This window comes from Besnoitia besnoiti, chromosome VIII, assembly GCF_002563875.1.
Source record: "Besnoitia besnoiti strain Bb-Ger1 chromosome VIII, whole genome shotgun sequence".
Classification (NCBI taxonomy): domain Eukaryota; phylum Apicomplexa; class Conoidasida; order Eucoccidiorida; family Sarcocystidae; genus Besnoitia; species Besnoitia besnoiti.
The window spans coordinates 27502-49870 of NC_042363.1; the positions used below are offsets into that span (position 1 = coordinate 27502).

Below are 22369 nucleotides of genomic sequence, written 5' to 3' on the forward strand. Positions count from 1 at the left end.
ACTTGGAGGCGTACCACGAACACTATTCGCTCCAACGCGCACCTTAGAGATTTTTAGGACGTACTGCGCGGCGACTAGTTCGTCTCTGCCTCTCTGAAGCTTTCCTAGCGTGCAGTTCTCTTTCGCAGATTCCCTCTTTGCCTCCTGAGGCGACTTGCAAGCTCCGAAACGAGCCTTGAGAGGCAGCAAACGCCCAGACGGCGGCGTGACTTGGACGACGGTGATTACGTCAACGCGACCGCAGGCGGCGCGGGGGCGGCGGGGCTGAAACTAAGAGCGACTTGTCTGGCGGGATGCAACATTTTCGCGCGTTTTAGGAAAAGTATTCCTCGCTTCTGGTTCGCTCTCTACCGCGTGGCGTTTCCAGGTTCGGCGTGGCGGGTGGGCGGCGTGTCCATCGGCCTCTCCCCAGTCCCTGGTTCCATGCGATGTTGTGCAGACTTCCCACGCGACTTACTTTCCAGCGGTGCGACAGTGACGACAATTTTCTGCGGATCGAAGACTTTTCCGCGTCGTGTCTGTTCTGTAGGCCCGCTCGCGTGGCGGCGCTCAGCTTGGCTTCGATTCGCTGGCTCGTTGAGTCTCCGCCTCCGCCCAGAGTTCGCCAACCCCCCGCGATCGCTTTCCGCGCATTGTCCTGTCGGTCTGCTGCCCTCGCCCCAAAAGAGCGCGAGACTGCGCCGTCGCCCGTCGCCTCTCACAGGCCTCCACAACATTGTCCTTTTTGTTGCATGTGCATCTTCTTCTGTCTCCTGTCTTTTTGGGCTTCGCGTCCCTTTGTCTTTCTGTTTCCTCCTACTTCTTGCTCTCGGCCTTTTTGTCGCTCTTCGCTCGCCAGAGCGCTTCGTCTTCTCCTCCTCACATTCTACGGCTGAAGTTTCCCGTTACCCGCGCCTTTTGCCTGCCGAAAACGCGCTGTCTTTCCAGTGCCACGCCCCCCGCCGGTTTTTTTTTTCGCTCGAAAGAAAGAGCAACGGTCTGTCTCAGACCTCACGTCTCGAAATCGCGAGAAACCGCCTATTCGCTCCTTCCCCCTCGAGAAAATGGCGAGCGGTGTAACGACCGTCAAGGAGGTGATCTCCGGCGACACCTTCGTCCTCATGGGCGCACCCAGAGGTAAGAACTTTTTTTCTCTCTTTCCTGCATAAACACAGAATGTACGTATCGGCGAAAAACCGTCCCTCAGCGGTGCTTCCAAGTCACCCTTTTAGTGTCGCTCGCACGCGCAGACGAGCGGGCCCCGGGCGACGCATGGGTTCAAGGCTGGAAATGGCAGGAGGACAGCCGGCGGATAACATGGAAACGATGGAGTGCCGTGAACCAGTCGATAGTCCAAGCCTGCGAAAGTGTTTTGGAGCATGCCCACGATGGCGTCTCGCTCCTCTCTGCGCAGGGGATTTAGGGTTCCGGGCTGCCGCAAGTTTTTGACGTTGCGTTCTTCTTTTTACCTTCAGGCGGCCCCCCCCCGGAGAAGCGCCTGTCGCTTTCCTCTGTGCAGGCACCGCGTGTGGCGATGAAGTCGCTGAGTCACGAAGTGCAGGACGAGCCCTACGGCTGGACTGCACGCGAGTTCATGCGGAACCGCCTGGTTGGGCAGCAAGTCGAGTTCAAAGTCGACTACGGGATGAACAACCGCGAGTACGGGACGATCGTGTTCAACGGAGAAAATGTCTCGCACAGCCTCCTCAGGCAGGGCTTCGCCAAGCTCAAACCCAACCGCAACCCCCCCTGCGCTCCCGATATCGAAGGTACGCCCACCCCTCCCCTTTCCTCCCCCCTGCCCCTATGGACGGCGTGTGGCGTATGCCTTGTCAAGCAGAGACCGCGGGGTACTCAGACTGAAGAATTCGTGGGGCGAGATACGCTCTAGGTGCAGATACGGAGACGCCGTGGGGACGGCGTAGTTAGAATAAGTAGAGTGCAGCCTGACATAGAGGAGCAAAGATGATCGCGCGGATGCATATAGAACGCGGACTGCATGGATGTAGAGGCGCGCGGAAGTGGGGCGAGACGTCGTCCGCGCATGGGGTTTAGTGTTTTCGTTGTCTTCCGCCTTGGCGTGTTTTTCGTGTAGAGCTCCAGCAGTGCCAAGACTACGCTGAGCAGCGCCAGCTCGGCGTGTGGGCAGCCGACCCCGCGGCAGGTACGTCGACGATCCGCGAGATGACGTGGGCGGTCAACGACAGCGCGTTCGTGAAGGGCTTCGTCGCCGAGAACAAAGGCAAGAAGCTCCCGGGCATTGTCGAGTACGTGCGCGACGGTGGATGCATGCGCGTCGCCTTTCTCCTCCCGCAGAAGGCCGGGGAGCCCCTCAGGATGGTCTACGTCCCCGTCCTCCTCTCCGGCCTCCAGGTCGACGGCTTCAAGCGCGAGCAGCAGGAAGGCACCACTGAGTTCAGAATGGTCGCGGAGCCCTACGCAGGTGCGTCCAGCGGGAGTCACGAAAGGGGGGGGGGGGGGGGGGGGGGGGCGGGAGGGGCTGCGGCGAGCCGCGACAGTCTACAGGCGCGAATTTTCACCACACCTTTCTGTTTAAATTTTTTTCTGTTTTTCAGCTGAAGCGCGTTTCTTCGTTGAGGTGCGACTGCTGAACCGCGACGTTGAGGTCCGCATCGAAGGCTGCGACGAGTACGGCAACGTGCATGGCACGGTCTACCATCCCAAGGGGAACATCAGCGTCTTGCTGCTCCAGAGTGGGCTCGCAAAGATCCAAAACGGCACCGTCAGCCGCACCGAGTGCGCCACGCAGCTCCGTCAGGCACAGCAGGAGGCGCAGCAGAAGCAACTCCGCAAGTGGAAGGTGAGGTGCGGGAAGGCGAGGCAGCAGGGAGACTTCACCGAGATTCGGGGGGCGGGGGGGGGGCTCTGGGTGGAGCAAGCCGTAGGCCGCGCTGTTTTTTGTTTTTGCTTTTGCTCGGTGGAATTTTGCAGTCTCTGCTATTTTGTTCTGTCGCGTTTCACCTCTAGAGGCCGCGCATGGCTGTCGGTCTCTCGTTGCGCTGTCTTTAATCCTTTAGGGCTGGTCGTCCTCGACGGCGGACGTCACGTCGAAGAACTACATGGCGCAGGTTGCGGAAGTGCTGAGTGGCGACAGCATCATTCTCCGCCTCCCCGATGGAAGCGAGCGCCGCGTGTATCTCGCAAGCATTCGATGCCCGCGCGCGGCGGGCGCCAACCGCACTGCCTCCAAGGAGGAGGAGAGCATCGCCTTCGAGACGAAGGAGTTCGTCCGCAGGAAGCTCATTGGCAAGAACGTCAAGGTGAGTCAGGCCGTTGTCGAGGGGCCTCAGTAAGAAACCGAAGCGCGTTTCCGCAGCGCATTCGAGTCGCCTTTCGACGGAAAGCGCAGGCCGTGGCGCAGCTTTTCTTTGACTCGCGCCTCTGGCATATTGGGCGGGGGGGGGGGGGGGGGGGGGGAGGGGGGGGGGCTACCGCAGTATTTCCGTTGTCTTTTGCAGGGGGTATGCGGGTGAGGAGTTCTGCCGCATGCATGCCAGCGTCGCCGACGAGTTGAAGCGAGCAGCTGGGCTGGGCGAGGGGGCGGGAATCCAGGGAACTGGGAAACGAGAGAAGTACCTCTCTCTGAGAATTGAAGCGATCAAAGGTAACCTTAACGCGGAGGGTTGGGTCGCGGCATGGCGGCAAAACTGCAACCTCATCGCACGCTCGCCGGTGCTGCTTTGATGAAAAATTGGCGCACGTGGTCGGCAAGTGAGAGTGGAGGGTATCTTTATGCCGCGCCCGCCGGTACGACAAGGGCTTTTTTGCGGTTTAGGAAAAGTACCCCTGTCGCTGCGTGTGTCTTTGATAGGTCACCGTTGAGTACCTGCGTGAGCCTCTGCCGAGCGCTTCTGGCGCAATGCTGCCGCCGGCGAGCGATGAGCAAGGCCGCATGCACTTTGTCAGCTTGTGGATCCCCAACAGCCCGAAAGACACCAACGCGGTGGAGACGAAGAACTGCCAAAACATCGCGGAACTTCTTCTCCAAGCAGGTCTCGCGCGCACCATTCCCCACCGCGCCGATGACGAGAGAGCCGCCGTACGTCACGAAAGGCGCGGAGCCTGGCACACACGTGTCCGTGGATTAGGATGAGGGGATATATCTGCATTGGTGCTCGAATATGCATCGACATGCGCAGGTATTGAAGCTGTACTCGCGTACGCATTCATTATACATATATATATATATATATATACGTATGTATGCATATGCGTGTTCTGGGGCGGTTGCGGTTAAAAAAAAGAGGGAATTGTCGTCCTGAGTTTTCGCGCACTGTAGCACTTTGCTATCGGCAGCATGTTTATGTATGTATCTATACATGCATGTAGGTATATGCCAGCGATGTCTGTGGGTCCGCATGACGCCAGGCTGGGGGCGAAATTGTGCATGTCGCGGCCCTGGTGCGTATTTCTTCCCCTCAGGAGTTTGACAAGTACATGGAGCTGGAGCAGACGGCGATCCAGCAGAAAAAGGGCATGCATGCGCCCCAGCAGCAGTGGAAAATCCACCGCGTCATCGACTTGTTGGGCCCGGCGAACGCGCCGCGCGCCAACTCGTACCTTCAGCAGCTCGAGCGCATTCCGCGACTTGACGGTGTTGTTGAGCACGTCTTCGCGGCGGGCAGATTCAAGATTCGCATTCCCTCGGTGAGTGTAGCTAGAAGTCGCCGCGGCAGGCGCTTGCGTGTGACGCGTGGGGGGGCGGAGGGCAACGGCTGCGTTGACGTTCGAATTTTGGCCTGAAAATATTCCTTTTCCCAAAATTTCTTCTATACCTTGTAACAGTAATTAGCTGACAAAAGGGCCGTAGCTCAGGCAAGGTTTGTTTTATGGGAGGGTGGAGGGGGGGATAGAGCAGCAGATGCATCTCCGTGTGTGGGTGTGTGTCAGTGCCGGTCTGTGGGGGTCGCGTGATGATATCGTGGTCTGGTGCGTGGGCTGGTGCGTGTGTGCAGCAAAACATCGCGATTGCGTTTGTCTTGGGAGGCATTCGCTGCCCGCAAACGGCGCCGCGTCCAGGCTCCTTCGCGGCGACGCAGCCGCGGACTGGACCCGGCGGAAAGACGCGCGAAGCAGAGCCTTTCGGCGAGGAGGCGTTGGCGTTTACACGCTCGCGGGTGCTGCAGCGCGACGTGCACATCAAGGTGGACTCAGTGGACAAGGCAGGCAACTTCATCGGCACGCTCTGGTACGCTCAGACCAAGCAGAATCTCGCGGCGGATCTTCTCGACCTCGGCTACGCGCACACAGTGGACTTCTCGCTCGCCCGCTGCCCCTTTAAGGAGATTCTCACCGCGGCCGAGGAACGCGCGAAAGCAGCGCGCCTCAACATCTGGAGCTTGCCGGGGGCCCTCGAGGCGGAGGAGAACGTCGCGAAGGAAGTCGACGTCGACGAGACGCTCCCCGAAGTCTCCGTCTCTCACGTCGAGGGTGTCGACTGCTTCTACATTCAGGTACGCAGAGAAAACGCTCGCCTGGGAGTAGCAGCAGCTGTCGCGCGCATGCGTGCGCCTGGTTCTTTTCGGCGCGTGTGGGGGCAACTGGCCGTCCGGGTGCTGCGAGTCGCTTTTATCGCTGCCAGGACCCGACGAGCGCGCAGATGCACAACATCCTCTCCACGCTGAGCGAGTACGGCGCAAACGGAGCCTCTCACGGCGTCGACGACACGTACACACCCGGTGGCCTGCCGAGAAAGGGTGAAATCGTCATTGGAAAGTACACCGCCGACAACATGGTGAGTGCGAGGCGGAGGCACTGTGCGTGCTCCAGTCGGCAAGGCACACAGAAAAAACCAACACACAACTCTGGGCGCGCGCGGAAAATGCCTGGTGGTCCGCCGCGTGACAAGCGGCACACGGCAATCGCCAGATACAAATAATGTCTTTGCGTATGACGGTGTCGTTGTGTTTGGGTGGATGGATGCCTGAGGCCGGAATGACACCAAGTCTGAGTGGAGTGCTGCCTGCGAACTTCACACGCATGCGCATGCGCCGGCGCTCGTTTTCAGTGGTACCGCGCTCGCGTGGACGCCCGCGACAGCAGCGGCAAGGAGCCCCATCTTGCGCTGACTTACATCGACTTCGGCAACCGCGAAACTCTCCCTCTGCACGCTGTCCGCCGGTGCCCAGACTCGATCTCGACGGCCAAATATCCTCCGCAGGCCAAACTCTGCTGTCTCTCAGGTACGCGATCCCCCAACTCTGAGTCCTTCTCGATCCACGTGTGCTGGTTTAACTGGAGACAAACTTGGGACTCCATATCTTTTCAAGTAGGCGTGCGGTTGGGTGAGCATGCGTGGGCATCCACGGAACCTAGAGGCACATGCGTGTATCTTTTTCAGGCTTTTGGAGGTTGATGCCTTGCCACGCTCGCGAGGATTGTGACTCTGTACCGAGGACGTTTCATTCTGTCTGCTCCAGCTCGCTTTTGCCCTCTCGCTGCTTTCTGCAGGTCTCCTGCCCCCGCCCGAAATGGAGTTTGAAGCGGCGGCGTACCTGGACGACTTGACGCAGGACCTCGTTTTCCAGTGCAAGATCGAAAAGATCGACATGCAGAAAAAGAGGCACTGCGTCCTCACGCCCCAGGAGGACGTCGGCACCGGCAGTATGTCTTCACAAAGCCTCCAGTTTTTCGCATTCCCAGAATTTCCATGCATCTACTGCTCACAATCGGGGGGGAAGAGGGGGAGCTACCCGGGTGGTAGCGGCCGACAACCGTGGGTTAATGTCCACTAGGCGACTCCCTCCGATGTAAATGACTGGATCCAACTGTTTATTTCTTCACGGATAAGTCTGTTTGTGTGGGTGGATTTGGGAAAGAACGCAGGGGACGTCGCGCGCGCCAGGAATGGGCCTGTATGTGTGTATGTAATATACATATATATGTATGTTTGCATAGGTGTATGTATGTGTGGGACGCGCGTGCACGCGGAGAGTGAGCAATGTCGCCAGCATCTACTCTGCTTTTTTCTGCAGAGACAGGCAACACGGTAAACGAAAAGATGCTGCGCAACGGTTTGGCGCGGTTGGACAAGAAGTCCAAGACCAAGTATTTCCACCGCTTCCAGGTCGAGGAGGAAGCCGCACGTAAAGCCCACGTGAACGTCTGGCGCTATGGCGACTGCGGAGATGACGACAACGAGGATTTCCCGAGCCTCAACACCAGAGGGTGAGATTTTCGGTTTTCGAAGGATTTTCCTTCTCACGCGCACTATATTTCTGTGCTTTTACCGTATGCGTATATACATGCGTGTAGGTCGCGTCATGAATGAATGCTGTGTTTTTTTTCTCAGAGGTCGCCGGTAATTTGTGCGGCGAACGACGAAGGGAGCGCGACGAAAGGCACCACGGGGAGGAGGGGAGAACGCTGAGAGATGCTGCGTCCCACGTTTCCCCGCTGGTCTGAAGATCGCAGGCAAGCACGAAGAGCAGACTCAGCTGCGCGGCCGAAACAGCTCCTTTTCTCCGCTCGCCTTCGTATACACGAAGACAGGAGACAGAAGGGAGATGTACGCTTTGCGCCTGCTTCGCACGTCATGCATGTGGCATGTGGAAACGGTTTGAGGAAGATGTGCAGAGCTCAGGAAAACACGCCAGAGTGAATGGAGACACCAGCGAAGACCCTTGTTGTGCGCAAGCGTCTGTCGCTTCGCATTTAGTGTTTGCAGTGCGTCCCTCTGCGTCGCAGAATGTACGGGAATGTTTCGTAGGCGTGTGCTCCTGTGGTGTAGTGGAGGTTTAGGGCTGCTTCCCTCCGATTTTTTTTGTCCTGGGGCACGCATCAGTGCTAGGGAGAGTGAGACTGCGCCTTGTCGCTGTTGTCTCGCCAAGTTTGTTTTTTCTGCCGAGATACCAGAAACCTCTGTCCTTTTATTCTCGCTTATGGTAGCACATGCCACAGAGGTCTACAGAACCCGCGAGTCTCGCAGTTGCAAGCCCGTCCCTCTGCAGTTACTCGTCGGCTTCTATTATAGCTTTCTTTGTTCTCGGTTTCGCAAACAACTCCAGCTGCGCTAAAAAGAGGCACCATGCTCCTTAGCGTTGCAAACACAGCAACAGAGAGAATGCAAAGCCCCTGTACGCATGTAAGTAGATACGTGCTGCCCACTCCCGCGTGCGAGCTGCACGGACGTGCGCTGAACTCCTGTACATCGTGCAGGCTTCAAAACCTGAGTTTCTTTCGAGGCATCGATACATATTTTGCTGTGGAAGGTTGTTCCAGGCAGACAAGTCTGGCGTAGATGTGTGTACGACCCGCTTAACGCCCGAGACGAGGCCTGGCCAATAGCGAAAGCGCTTCTCATCTTGAGGTCCTGCGGGAAACTTCCCGACTCCTGCTCGGGGCCGCGAGCTAGTATCTTGGCAGTATCACCGCTGCATCTATGTTGTAGGTATTTCTGATGCGCACATGTCTCATGATGGTCTTTTGACACCCGGAGTAGTTACTGCCTTCATTGCATCACTGTATATGTAAAATGGATTTTTCAAATCCTATTCTAGCTTTGCCTGATCCCCTTTTTTAGCGGGTGTGTAGCGGGCTCGGCTCGGATTCCTCGTGAGTGCCCCCTCGTCGTGGAAGAGCAAATCTGGCACGCCACGTGGAAGCGGTAGGATTCATGCGATGAAGCAGAGAGCTGTGCATGTCGCGAGGCGAAAAGGGCAAGCTGTTGGAGAACTGCCCCTACAGGTATTCCGACGCGAGCCTCTCTTTGAGATCGTGGGTAGTCGTAAGTGTGAAGAGGGGAAACGCAATTATCCCTACTTTTACTTTCATTGCACCTACAGGTTTGCAACCCGCATACTTGCACTTAAGTTAGACTCCTGCATCCATATTTCATGACGGGTCGGTTGGAACCGTTTATGCCAGCATCACAGAAACCAAGTACCCTAATGCCTCGCGTCCGTAGAAAGCTATTGCCTGTTGCGCCGGTCGCCGTCGGGGTGCGCTGAGATCCCATGTGACGTAGTATCATCCACGAAGACGAGCAAGCACTCGGCGGCCTCGCCTTTGTTCACTAGCTCTCGTGCTTAACTCTCGGCTTACAGCAGTCTGTGCAGGTTTCCATGGAATGCTCCGGTCCCACAGTCAAACGCACTGTCATTGTGGCTTGGGAACTGACGAATGTAGAGCTGGCGGAGCTAGCGCGCGAAGGAACTAAGTCGAGATGAGACGAGTAGAGTAGGATCGTCAGGCAGAGGAGAGACGTCGCTTACGGGAGCTGCGCATGGAGTCGTTCTGCGGTTTGCGGTCTAGGGGTCTTAGCTTTGTGAGGCTCGAGAGCCCCGCATGCAGTTTGAGGTCTTTACAGCAAAATCCTCCAGTCGTCCGGCGTACAAAGGCAGCAACTGGGCAACGATGCTGAATTTCGACAGGATATCCTGGTGTTGGTTGCTTCTCCCACGACAGAAATGGAGCATACTAGTGGTGGCCTCGCTCCGTTCGTCAAAACAACATACGCCTTCGCATGCACACAGTGTGAGAGAGCTGCTTCACAGCGCTACAATATCGCAGAGAATCTTGACAGCAGCCTCAGTTGCGGTGACGTGCTAGATGACTGCCGCTCCCTTGCTTCAGTCATCACAAGTGAGAGCAGATATCCACTTGCGTGCGTAGGCATAGACATGTGAGTGCCTATCTGTGGGATGAGTCACGTTTGTTTGCCGAATGTAGGGCGTATCTGCCTAGATTCGACTTTGGAGGTTTCTCGGTTTCGTGGAGGCTCTAACGCTTCTTCGTCGCCTCAGGCTGATTCAGTTCAAAATGGGTCCCAAGCCTCAGCCGATTTTTCGGTTGGGAAACAGCGCGACCGAAGCGGAGGCTTTGCTGACCCCACAGGAGATCGCGTCAATCCGTCACGAGTTTTCATTTTTGGATTTAGATGGCGACGGCTGGCTAGGCGCCGAGGACCTCCGTCGCAGCATGCGTTCAGACGGCATTCATGTGAGCAAAGCGGAAGCAGAAACATGCATTTGGGCGGTTGATGAAGACGGCGACGGGCGCCTGAGCCTGGCTGATGTCGCTTTGCTGTATGCGCGGGCGAAGCGAGGCCTGCGCAGAGGCGAGCCCCAAAGGCTGTGCAACTATCTGCTTTTCCGCTTGATAGACACCGACCATGACGGGAGAATTAAACCAGACGACGTGTACTCGTACCTGTGCCACATCATGGACAAAGAAGCGGCGAACACAAATATGAATCGAGTCTTCGGGGTCTCCACACTCGAGTCTCCCGCCACAGGCAAAGTCACACCCGTGCAGTGGCTCACTATTCTCGACACGGCGATGTGGGAGAAGGCCTCGCCGATCACTGACACTCATGAAGTCGCCCACGAAGCGGACCAGAACGCCTTCAGGCCGTTCCATGGCTATCCACTGCGTTTGCGCCGCAAGGTCAGCAGTCGGCTGAATGTCGGAAAACTGCGGGAAAGCATGAACGTCGTGCCCAATGGAACTGCACTCCTTCCGCGAGACGCATACACCAGAAACAGCAGGTTCGTTCAGTCCAGCTGGACAACAGAACACACACGGAATCGACCCAAATTCGCGGTGAACCCGTAATACGCAGCGGCCACACGCCTCCTCGCGTCCTGCAGCGGAGACTCACACCTGTCCGCTCCCTCGTGTCACTCCGCGGAATCTCTTTGTCTGACTCTGGCTGGCCACGTGCTGCACATGAATCCGCGTGGCTAACGCGCGAACCAGCCGTCTGTGTACTCATGGATCTCCACGGCCGTGTGACCTGCGGCTACGTGGTGCAAGGTGGACGGCCTTCGAGCGGACTGTCAGCAAACTTCGTTTTGCAGCTCCAAAGCTGCAAAACAGGGTGCGGGAAGATGCCCCGTGCGTTGTTCGACGTACTCGAGGAGTCTTAGAAGTATCGTTCGATAATGCTCCCGCAAGCAGTCCCAACGTACTTCCTGGCCAAACAGTGGAACTCCGACCGGAATAGAAATGAAAACAGCTTGTGTGCAGCTATCCGACCTATGTATGTGTTTATAATCAGTTTTTTGTCCGAGAATGTAGCCCTATAGTACGAGAATGGGAATGCGTGTCGTCAACGTCCTACCGTGCCACGGGGCCTGCGTTTCGCGGGCAAGACAGGGGCTCAGATGTGAGAGGACTACACCACAGTTTGTCCGCTCAAAGAGTCGGTTCAGTGCCGCCTGCCCATCAGGTAGAGTGAGAGCGCCAATCCCGAGGCCGGCAGGCGCCAACAAGTGTGTCTCCTTCATGGTAAATGCAGTTTAGGCTTAGGTTCTTCTCAGTTTCCATTTTCGCGAAGATTGATTAGACAGCTAGATATGTGAGGTTCCGCTCCAGCGCGTCAGTGCAAGAGCTTGAATGTAGATATGCAACTGTTTCGATGAAAAACGCTTCGCACACGCCGAGGCTTGTGCCTCTAGAATTGTGGTCTCTATATATGAATGCATCGTAGGCGTGTGAAACGTGAAACATATTCGTGAGTCGGCCCCCCCCCCTCGAAGCATCGGACACTACAAAACGGCACCACCGTTGGAAGGAGAGAGCGTCGCCAGTCTTCGTACAGACGTCTCTCAGCTGCGGACATTGCGCAAGCATCCCGCAACTGACACGCACTTCTGTTTGCTCCTACACTTGTTTCGGGGTTTGAGTAGCCGTCGGGAGGCCTTATAAGTCAGGCAACTTCGCCTTCGTGCCCTGAGATCGCGAAGGCGCTCGCCTCATCGTCCACAGTGCCGGCAGAGTGTCTGTGTGTGGTGTTACAGCGAAACCCGAGCAGCCGGTGTGCAGTGTGGACGAGCCAATCGTGGTTGAGATGCCGTTGAAAACAAACCAGCCAAATGGGAGGTCGCTGCAACAGTACAGGCGCACCTGATTCAATCGGGCACCTCCTCCCTCTATTATTCGCTAATCTGCAGACAAACACACGCGTTTGGATTCAGTCACGCGGCTACACCGGGATGGATCGACGATGACTGCGTGTCGCTCGTCAGCTGTTCACGCTGGAGCTCGTTGTTTTCTCTGCGGAGAGTCAACGGCCCCTCCCTACTTCCTGCTTTCGAATCTAGAGAAGCTGTCCCGCCCTGAACGGCGATTTTTTTCTTCCTCTCCTGCCTTTTTCTTTTTTAGACACGCAGGAGGAGGGCGGGTCTGATTCAGCGCGTGCCGCATGCCGGCGCATGCGGCTGCGCATGCGAACACAGGCGCCATTTGAATCTCGTGAAACGACTCGAGTGTGTGCATGCCGTCTGCCTCCTTCCTCTTGCGCAAATGTCAACGGTTTTTCCTCAAGCAGAAAAGCACAGATTGCTTCTTTCTGCGAACCCAGCTTTGACACGCTCTCGCGCGTTTAGCGCTTCTCCTGCTTAGGCATTGAGTCTTCGATTCCAAGTACGCTCTGCGCCGTGTGGCGCCGGTCGTCCGCGATTTTCAAGCTTCACCGCAAACAATTGCAGATAACAGAAAGCAGAGAAGCACCCAGAAGGCGGAGATGCTTTCGATCTAGAAGAGAGGCAATTGGTGCACACATCTGGGAGTGTAGGCATGTCAATGCCATCCGACCTTTGTTTTTCTTTCTTGGGTCTCTATGGAGGCCGTGGGAGAGAGGCAGAATAAACCTTTTCTAGTCTGTCCAGCGCATCGGGGTTCCCGCTCGTGATTTTTTTTTTCAGCTGACACCATGGCGATAGAAATCAAAACCTTGACCAAGTCCGACGAGGTCACGGCCTTCCGCAAGCAGCCGGGGAAGCACGCGCTGCTCTTCTGGCAGGCCAGCCACGGCCTTTCGCAGCAAATGAAGGAAGTATTCGACAACTTCAGAGAGGTACGTGGCAATTCAGCTCCCCAGGTGTCTAGTATCTATGCGTATGTCTATATATATGTATATATATTTGCTTAGGAGGGCGACGAGCGGTGCAGAATTCCTGAATCTTCACTATTTACCGCTGATGCTTGCATACTGCAGGCCTATATATATATACATATATGTATATCTACATGTGCTTTTTACCTGCGTGGCCTCGGTCTGTGTCGCGTGCGACTGCATCCACAGCTGCCTAAGTGTCTGCACACACTAACCCCCTAGATTTTGCCTGCGGCGCGATGCGGAGACCTTCCTCTCACAACCGTTTTGTTGCCCGTTATCTCTCGTTTCGCCGACTCCTTCCACGTCTTAAGCAGACTCGCGCATGCGGAGATTTTTTGTTTTTGTAGGACTTTCCCACTGTCGCCCTCGGCACCGTCGACGTGACGAACGAGAGGTGCTTGGCGCACGCCTGCAGCGTCACCGAAGCGCCCACGACGCTCTTTTACGAGGTCAGCATGAGCAGCTTCTTCGTCCTCTCTTCGCCTTCGCTGCATCTCTCTTTCTCAGATGTATTCCTCGCTAAGATGCGCACTTCCGTCTCGCATTTTCTTTCGATGTTGTCTCTTCGGCGCTGCGGTTGCGTGTACGGAGGTCTCCTCTGCTCACCGGTTGCGGCGCCTCTCTCTCCTCTCGTCTCCGATTCTCGACTTTGCAGCGGCTGGCGAAAATACCATCTCCAAGCCGCTGTCCTCTATTCGCACATATTCGCAGCTGCGTCTCCATCCTAGTCTTTCCTAAAGGAGAAATCTTCTCTTCGTTACTCCTTCGCCAGGCGCCGCGGCGCGAAGGAGCAAACCGATTGCCTGTCCTGCATCACGCCTCACTAAACGCGGCGCTTCTCGAATGAGAGGCATTCTCGCCTTTCTTTGCGCTGAAGGAAAAGACTCCTCCGCGCTTTGCTGCCACAGGGAGGCCGCTCAGCGAGAGAGTTCAACCCTGTAGAACACAGCCTAGTAGACCCATGTGCTTGTTTTTGTGCATCTATTAGTGCGTGTCACGTTCCTGGTAGTTAGTTAGCTCACACAGACGCCTTTTTTTTCTTGTTTTTGTCTTTTTCCAGGATGGGGAGTTCCTCGGCCGCCTGGTCGGCGCCCACCCTCCAATGGCCACTGAGGCCATGACCTGCTGGGTGGATTCGGGACGCGAGGCGCTCCAGCGCGTGCTAATGGACATGCAGCCTGGGGAGCAGCCCGCGGTACGTTCTTCCCCGCGCAGATATTTGCTTTTCATCGTCGCATTTTCGCTGCACGTCTGGCATAACTTTTTCTGTCCGCGCATGCACTCCGTGTCACTCGTGAGGTGGCTTCGGGGGCGCCTCTGAAGCGCCGTCGACGGCGCCCTTCGTCGCGCGGCTGTCTCTTCTCAGGCCACGTGGCACGCAGGGTTTCCGTCTGTTACACCGCGGGACTGGGAAGAATTTGCGTACGTTTTTGTTTCGGTTTTCAGCGGCCGCACGCGGAGCTGTCGCTGCCCGAGCGCCTGCGCCAGCTGATCAACAGCCACCCCGTGATGGTATTCATGAAGGGCAAGCGAGAAGCGCCATTTTGCCGCTTCAGCAAGCAACTCATGGCGATTTTCGCCGCGGAGGGCCTGGTGCTCTTTGGCACGTTCGACGTCTTCGACGACGAACAAGTCCGCGAGGGACTCAAAACGTACTCCAACTGGCCAACCTATCCGCAGGTCTACGTCAAGGTAATATATATTTATATACATATATATATGTGTACATAATTTCATACATTCTTACTCATGTGCATACTCACAGACGGCTTATATGCTTACATACTTTCATACGTAGATGCATTCACACATATAAACATCCATACAGTCCTACATACATACATACGCGTACATACACGGAGTGAGACAGACGGGAGTGTTTGCTTGTCTGTTGGCGGTGGATCTATGCATGCATTTGTACCTATCTGCTTAAGTTACTCAAGTGCACCTTCAGGGCGGGGGGGCCTTGGGAGACGCTCACCTCCATTCTCTGATTGATTTCGATGTGGGCCTGATTTAAAATATTTTTTCGAGATTTTTCCCGTATTTACGGTCACGCTGGGGTAAAGGGGCTGGACGACCTTCCTACTGGCACATTTGTGTCTTTCCCCCTTGATTCCACCGGGTTTGCTTAATGCATTGGCCAGGCCTTCTGCTTGGCGTGTTCTATTCTTTCTTTTTTTCAGGGCGAGTTGATCGGTGGCGTAGACATCATTAGGGCTTTGTGCGAGGACGGCACCTTCGCCGACGTCTTCCCTAAGGAGGCGTTTGCGTGAAGAAAGATGAAACTCAGCGCCAAGCGAACGCGTTGCCGGGGTGAGAGGGTAACAGTTCCCGAAAAACATCTCTTGCTTCCTCGTCGGACTCGAATGCCGTCAGCCCGTGGGCAGGCATGCTCAAAACACGACGCATTAATTGGCTTTTTTGGAGATCTAGAATCCAGAATGCTTGTGCGCCCTGTCTCTCCTGCTCACGATCGCCGACTCGAACTGTTTTTGTCGCCCCTGGAATGTCCAGAGAATACGCATGTACCTACATACATTCATTTGTATATTCGCGTACGGATTTATATGTATATTGAGTTTATATGTATGTGTATATATATGTATGTGGATATAAATGTATACTGATATACTTGCATAGCATCCCTCGTGGAGACCCGTTGTCTCGTTGTTTCTTAGGACCTTTTGTCTTTTTTCTGTGCGGTTCGCTATTGTCTCCCTCTCTTTCCACCGCATTCTCTCACTTTGCTGGTGTGTCTTTGTCTTTTCTGTTTTTTTCTTCCCCTTCTGTCGTGCGTTGCCCTTCGTCGCACATTTCGGTTTTTTTTTGCTGTGGTTTTCTTGGAAGAGCAAACGCTTGTCCTGTCTGTTCAAGGACTCTCTCGAACTAAGGCGTGATTTCTTTGTCCCCTTTTTTCTCTTGTGAGTACTCTTTCTTCTCGGCGCGTTCGTCTCTTCTGCGTTCTTCCGCGCCTCGGAGGCCGCCGCCCACCGCGCGTGTCTTCTTGGTCTGCGCCTGGTTGCCGCTTTCTTTTCTCTTTTCTCCACGGGCGGAGGTAGCGACGCGCCGCTCTGTCAGCAGCAACGAAAGACAGCCCCGGATGCGGGCCCGAGGAGCTGGGAGCGAAGAAGCCAAGACGGGAGCCGAGGAGTGTGGGGCGGAAAAACACGCACAGCTTCCCTGTGCGTGTCCCAGGCCCACAGGCTTGCGGCTGCGAGACTGTAAACTGCAGAAAATTTGACACAAAGTCGATCTGCCGTCTTTCACAAAGCCTTCCCAGCTGCAGAAATGCGCGGGACCCCAGGGACTCGAACCCCGCCCGCACGGCTGGGCGAAACTTGCAAACTCGAGTCTCTAAAAAAAAAAAATGGAAAAATGCATGCGGCAGCGTTTAGGGTTTCCCCGTTCAGAAAACAGTACCCACGCGATCACCGGAAGTACAGAAGGCAAACGATATACATATATATCTTATATATACTCCTATACAAGTATATACGTATGAATGGCCTGCACCACGCATGACGCTGAGCCTCGCTTCAAATGTGTGTATCAGAAATACACGACGCGCATGCCTTTCCGGCGAGAAGACAATAATGACACGGGAGCTTGAAGGGTGTTTTGGGTCTAGGAACTCCAGAATCGAGAACATCCCTGAGCCGCGCGGGCGACAGCACTTGCATGCACGCGGAATTGCATGCGCCACCTTGACTCGACGGCGCGGGGCTCCCGCGACCCGCGGAAACCGAAGGCGCTGGGAGCCCATGCAAGGCGTCAGGAACGAAGTTCTCTAACAAAAAAACCCTAGTTCTGGGATTAGTATATAAATAAATATATAGGTAGAAGCATGCGAAGATGCATGCGCAAAGATGCTTGAGAGTGTAAGTATTTATTGATCTACAGGCCACGCGTGATATTCGCTGCACACGGGGGCGCTTCTTCCTTTCGTCTTTCACTCCGTTGCCCTTTCGTGATCTTCTTGCAGCATCTTAGACACATTGCGCTGCGATACAAATCTTCCAATGTATACATAAAAATCTATATCCATATCTAGATATATGGACCCGCATATATGTATGTATGTACGTACATATATGCGTTCGACGGACAGACAGGCTCACGTGCTCCTCTCACTCCGCAGTGACCCCCGCACACATATATGTACACAGATATGTAGATAGGTAGTGACGGATAGATATACAGATAGACGCATAGATAGATACATATATATATAGACAGATCTACATGAGATATTGACCAACATATACTTATATAGAGAGAGAAAGAGAAAGAACTCATACAACTTGCGTTCGGAATGCCCGCTTTGGTTCACTCTCTGCCATCGTCGTCGCGCCAAAGGCTCCGTAGACTCTCGCAGCTGCTTTCCTCTCGCGCTTCCGCATAGAGGCCTCTCTTCTCAGCTGGAGCGAGAGCGGCGAACGGATGCGACGTCCCTGGCCTTTCCGTGGGCGGCGGCGCGAGAAGCAGAGCTTTCTTCAGCAGATCGAGAGGCGAGAGACTTGGAAGAGGCGGTGCGACCTCGGAGAGAGCAGACCAGACGGCCGCCGTGGCTTTCTGATGACGCCGCGCACGCTGAACGCCCGCCTCTTCTCGCCGCGGCTGTGCGCCGCCTCGCATCAACTCAGGTCGCGCCGCCGCAGAGCGCCGCGGGTCGATTCCACCTTCGCTCTCTGGCGCAGCCTGCATCTCACGCCTCTGCGCCGCCGCCCTCCCTCGCGGCTCCGCCAGGGGCTCGCGAAAGGCCTCGCGCCGCGACGCGGGCGGGCACGCGCGAGGTGCAGCCTCACGCGGAGCAGAGGACGAGGCAGGAGAGCCGAGACCGGCAGACAAAAGCTGACAAGGAGGAAGAAGATGAAGAGGGAGATGAAGAGGAGGATGACCCAGCGAGGCTGTTTTGCGCCCAAGAGAAGGAAGGGACGAGCTGGGCAGCGCGGACGGCAGCGACGCCGGCGCCTCCGCCCACGGGCAGGCAGGGAGAGAGGCCCGCCCGACTGCAGGGCGACAGCGAGCAGGACCGCCCCCAAGGCAGGGAGACGAGGAAGCGGCTGCCTGGCTGCAGAGCGAGGGGGCGGCAGGCGACTGGTGACCTGCCCGAGAGCCACAGCGGAACGACAACTCAGGCGACGCGGCGGCAGATGACGCGCGGGGCGGGAGAGAACGCAGCGAGCACGCGCATGAGCCCGCAGCAGCCCCTGCGGAGTCTGGGGAGACGCACACGCACTGGGTTCTTTGCTGCTGATTTGAAGCTCTCCCGGATTCACACGGCCCGCGAGGAGAGCGAAGGCCGCCCGAGCGAGCCGCGACCGCGTCCGCTGGGACGAGCGGCGGTGGGTGAGGCGGCCTGTCCTGCGCGGCCGCCACGGCTGCTGCGCAAGGTGGAAGATGTGCCCTGTCTGGTTCCCTCATCGTCTGCGGGGAAAAAGGCGCCTCTCTCCGTCTTGCTTCCTCGCCCCTCCTCTGCGTCCAGGGATCGCTGTCCTCCGCGTCGTCTCGCACCTCAATCCTCCCTCGCTCTTCACGCGCGCCCTGCGCCTCCGCCGCCTCCACAGCCTTCGCTGCCTGCGTCGCACGCTGAGTCGCGCGCGCGCCTCTCTCCTGCGTGTGATCAGACTCTTTCTCGCCCTCTCTGTCTTCTCCGCTTGACGCAGGGCGGAGGGCGACGGGCGCGACGGGCGCGAGCGCCTCTGCGAGGGGCCCGCGCGCCGGCAGCGCCGAGCAGCCATGAAAACAGGCGGCAAACGCGGGCAGAGGAATGGAGGCGGAGAGCGGCGTGAGGAGGACAACATGCCGGCGCCGCGCGAGCGAAGAAGGGCGAGGAAAAGGCGTCTGGTCGCGGGCAGCATGTGCCGCGCAAAGCGGCGGGTGACCCTCTGCGGAGGCCGCAGAGACGAACGGGGCGTGTGCAGCGGGCGGATTCGCAGGCGCGCGAGCCAGCCACGCCGTCGACGGCGAGAGAGAACGAACCTCTGCGTGAGTCTCCAGCCACTCAGCCGCTCCAGTCGAGGGCGGCGCCGCGGAAAGCCGCGCCTCTCTCTGAGCCGCTGATGTGGCCTTCTCGCCGCATGCAGCTAGCTTCACGGGGGCCGCTTTCCAGCTCCCCACGTCGCGGGTGTCTTCCTTGCTCGCCCAGCCGTCGCTCGCCTTCGCCTGAAAGCTCCGTGCGCGGCGAGACGTCAGCAGCGCCGGCAGCGGGCAGGGCGACCGCGCGGGAGAAGGCGCAGGCAAAAGGCAGCTGGCGGGGAGAGGAGCGCCCAACTGAAGCGCCAGCCGCGAGCCGCTTGAGACGCCCGCCGGAGACGACAGCGCACAGCGAGGCCCAGACAGAGACGCCCCCGTCAGCGACGTAGGAGACAGGCGAGGGGGAGGCGAGGGCGAGGCCTCGCACGCGAGCGGCGCCGCGGCTGCTCCTCGCGGGTGAAGTTCGCCCGCGCGGGCCTGTCTGCACGCCTCCTGCTGCCCCCCGTGCAGCGGCGCAGCTCTCTCTTCTCGGAGAGAGAGGCTGGGGCGAGGGCGGGCGCGCGCAGCAGCCGACGGCAACAGAGAAGGAGACTGCGCGCGAGCTTGCGAGGCGCCTGGCTGCTCTGGAGTCTGGAGAGCCGCGAAGGGCGGGACCGCGTCGTCGTCAGCAGCGACAACGGGGAGGGGATGCGGAGGAGAAGCAGAACGCGTGGAGACCTCCGCCTCCTCTCGTGCGATAGGGTTATTCGTGTCCTCGAGCGCCGTCGGTCGCCTCGCTTCGTTCTTCGCATCCGCGCCCTCTCCCTCCTCACGGGCGTCCAGCTTCGGGGTCCACGCCTCTCCGCCGCATCGCGCCTGGTTCGCGCAAGCGGGCGGGGCCTGGAGGCGCGTGAGCTGGTCGGTTCTGCGGGCGACAAAGTCCACGTATAGTTGCTCAAGAATTTCGGTCTCGCTCTCGAGTGGCTCCGCCCCACTGCGCGTCTCCTTCCTGTCCCCTTCGCGTCGCTCCGCCCCGGTGCTCAGCGCGCCCAGCTCGCGTGCCTCCTCCTCTGCAGCTCCGCGCGGCGTCTGCGGCAAGGCACCCGTCAAGAGTAGCTCTTGACTCGCTGCGTCGGCCACCTCCGCGCGCTGCGCGCTGCCCTCGCGTGCCGCTGCGCTCTCGACCGACCTGCGTCGGGGCTTTGCCTCGAAGAGTCCCTGCGCGACATCGACTTCCAGCGTGTCAAGGAGGCCTCGCCCCCGTTCTCTCCGCTCTCTCTCCGCTTCGTCACACTGCTGCTCGAAGACGCCACTGCTTCGCGCGGCCGCGCGGTCGATTTGACTCGCGCGCGAGGCGGCTTCGCCTTCCTCGGGGACCTGAAGCTCCGCCGCAGCCGCTGCGGTCGTGCCGCCTCGCACGCTCGCCCCGCGCGCCCTTCTGTCGGGCAGCGCGGGCGGCGCGGAGAGCGCCGGAAGCGACAAGACGCCTGTCGCCTCCGCGCGAGACGGCGAGCAGGAGGAGAGCGAAGAGGGCAGCGAGGACGACGGGAAGAGCGACGAGCATGTAGAGAGAGGAGAGGGAGAGCGCCAGGGGCTGCCTGGTGGCGGCAGGGGTGCAGAGCCTGGCGCCGTCGCCGCTGCCACGGCCTCGGCGGATCTGGCGAGCCGCAGGCGTTCGGCACGCAGCGCTGAGTCCCCGAGGCGCGCGGGCGCGCAGGTGAGGACGGGGCTTGTCTCTGTGAGAGCGCCGCGGCTCGGCAGAGCCGCGAGGGTCGAGGATTCGAGACTGGAGAGGAAGCGCAGGTGTCCGTTCAGGCGCCGCAGCAGCTCGCCAGGGGAAGGCGTGAGAGCCGAGGAGGCGGAGGACGAGGAACACGCGAGCGTCGCAGACGCCGCGGAAGCCACGAAGGACGACGCCAGCGACGCCGACGAAGAAGAGCCGAGAGACGAAGAAGTCGCGAAGGAAGAAGAAGATCCGAAGGAGTCGACAGCCGACGACGACCCAGACAACGATGTGTCAAAGCTCCGCGTTGGCGTCACAAAGCGCACTGCGACGGCGCTGCGCCGGGGCGTCGTGGGGCTCTCGGCGTCGCTGCGCGTCTCCTTCTCACCTCTTGAATTGAGTTGAGGCGCGGCGACCGCGCTTTCTCTGTCGCCAGGCCCTTTGGCGGGCTCCGCGGCTTCTGCAGGCCGCACCCCGCGAGCTCCTTCGCGCGCTGCGACGCCCGGCTGTCCCCCTTGGAGCCTCAGCGAGGCGGACGCATGCGCGTCGCGTCGCAGCGTGGTCTCGAGTCCGTTTCTCTGCTGCAGCGCCGCGGCGCCGGGAGGCGTCGCCGCGGTCGTGGCCTCTTCGAGACACAGCGCGACAGACGCCGCGAACGCCGAAGAGGCAAAGGCGGATGAAGGCGCAGAAGCAGCAAAATAAGAGGGGGAAGGGCGCGGAGCCGCGCAAGGCCGAGGCGGCGTGGGACTGGAGACCTGCGCGGGCGACCAGCAGACGGACGGCGCCAGCGAAGGCGAAACGGGCGATGCGCAGGAGGCGGCTGGGGAGGGCGAGGAGAGAGAAGGCGACAAACAGAAAGAAGAGAGCGCATCTGAAGGCGGAGTCGAACCCTCGCGTGCTGCAGGGGCGGCTGTAGGCCGCACGGAAGAAGCGCCAACGCCACGCGGGCCCTCGGTCTGCGGCAGCGCGGACGCAGCAGAAAGAAAACGTTCGCCTTCGCCGCGAGAAGGCGGGGCGTCGGGTGGGCGCGCGTGGAGAGACGAACTCGGCACGGGGCGAATGCAGGCGCAGGAAGCGACCCGACGCAGGCGGCGAGGAGCGAACGACGCAGAGGCCGCAGAGGCGGCGGAGATCGACGGAGAAGGGCGGCGGCTCTCGAGAGGCATAGACGAGGAAGCGCAAATCGACAATGGCGGACGAGATTGAAAAGAGGCTGGGAAAAGCGAGGCCTGACACTGGGAAGCTGTCGGAAAAGGATGCCCTCCGCAGAGGGATGACTCAGGGAAAAACAGGGGCACGCTGTCTTGGCGAGCAAAAGAGAAATGCTCTCCGCACTCAGAGGCCACCGTGAGGCGCGCCTCGCCCCCATGCGGCACCGCCTCGGCCGCCATTGATAAAAAAAGGGTAGAAAGAAGGAAAATTAGGAAACCCTTGGGCACAAAGAAGTGCGGTCAACGAACGAAAGACAGAGACAAACTAAACGGGAACCCAGACACGAACAAAACAGAGAGACAGAGAAAGAGAAAGAGGCTACCGTTCACTGTCTACGGAGCACTCGTGGTGAAGACTGCTGCAGAACATATATATACATATATATATATATATATATACCTATCTATATATGTGTATGTGTCTATTCATATGCATATGCCTTATGTGCATCTGTGGCCATGCTTCAGATCCATGATTATCATTCATTCGAGAGAATCGAGGCGCCTGCGTTGTCCTTCAGCCTTCTCTGCGGCCCCGTCGGAGGTGCGGCGAGGCGCTCCTTTCCCCTTCGTCTGCCGTTCACTCTCTTCTTTTTTCGGGGCTTTTCTTGCATCCTTCTCTCTCTTTCTCTTTCT

General features: G+C 58.1%; 4 protein-coding genes across 4 annotated transcripts; 3 read left to right on the top strand and 1 right to left on the bottom strand.

Moving 5' to 3' along the window:
* Positions 1–1043: 1043 nt before the first annotated feature.
* BESB_081340 (nuclease and tudor domain-containing protein) lies at positions 1044–7171 on the top strand (the record flags this gene model as incomplete). Its single annotated transcript, XM_029366484.1, has 12 exons — positions 1044–1116; positions 1455–1748; positions 2075–2422; positions 2556–2800; positions 3018–3260; positions 3812–4039; positions 4423–4647; positions 4956–5453; positions 5582–5734; positions 6008–6182; positions 6451–6603; positions 6975–7171. The coding sequence occupies 12 exons, from the start codon at positions 1044–1046 to the stop codon at positions 7169–7171; spliced, it is 2832 nt and encodes a 943-aa protein (XP_029216944.1).
* Positions 7172–9759: 2588 nt separating this feature from the next.
* BESB_081350 (EF hand domain-containing protein) lies at positions 9760–10554 on the top strand (the record flags this gene model as incomplete). Its single annotated transcript, XM_029366485.1, has 1 exon — positions 9760–10554. One exon carries the CDS (start codon positions 9760–9762, stop codon positions 10552–10554), a length of 795 nt encoding a protein of 264 aa, XP_029216945.1.
* A 2101-nt stretch (positions 10555–12655) lies between these two features.
* Positions 12656–15117, top strand: BESB_081360 (glutaredoxin domain-containing protein; the record flags this gene model as incomplete). The annotated part of the gene is made up of 5 exons (XM_029366486.1): positions 12656–12799; positions 13189–13290; positions 13902–14036; positions 14288–14533; positions 15028–15117. 5 exons carry the CDS (start codon positions 12656–12658, stop codon positions 15115–15117), a joined length of 717 nt encoding a protein of 238 aa, XP_029216946.1.
* Positions 15118–17170: 2053 nt separating this feature from the next.
* BESB_081370 (uncharacterized protein) lies at positions 17171–21913 on the bottom strand (the record flags this gene model as incomplete). The annotated part of the gene is made up of 1 exon (XM_029366487.1): positions 17171–21913. One exon carries the CDS (start codon positions 21911–21913, stop codon positions 17171–17173), a length of 4743 nt encoding a protein of 1580 aa, XP_029216947.1.
* Positions 21914–22369: the final 456 nt, after the last annotated feature.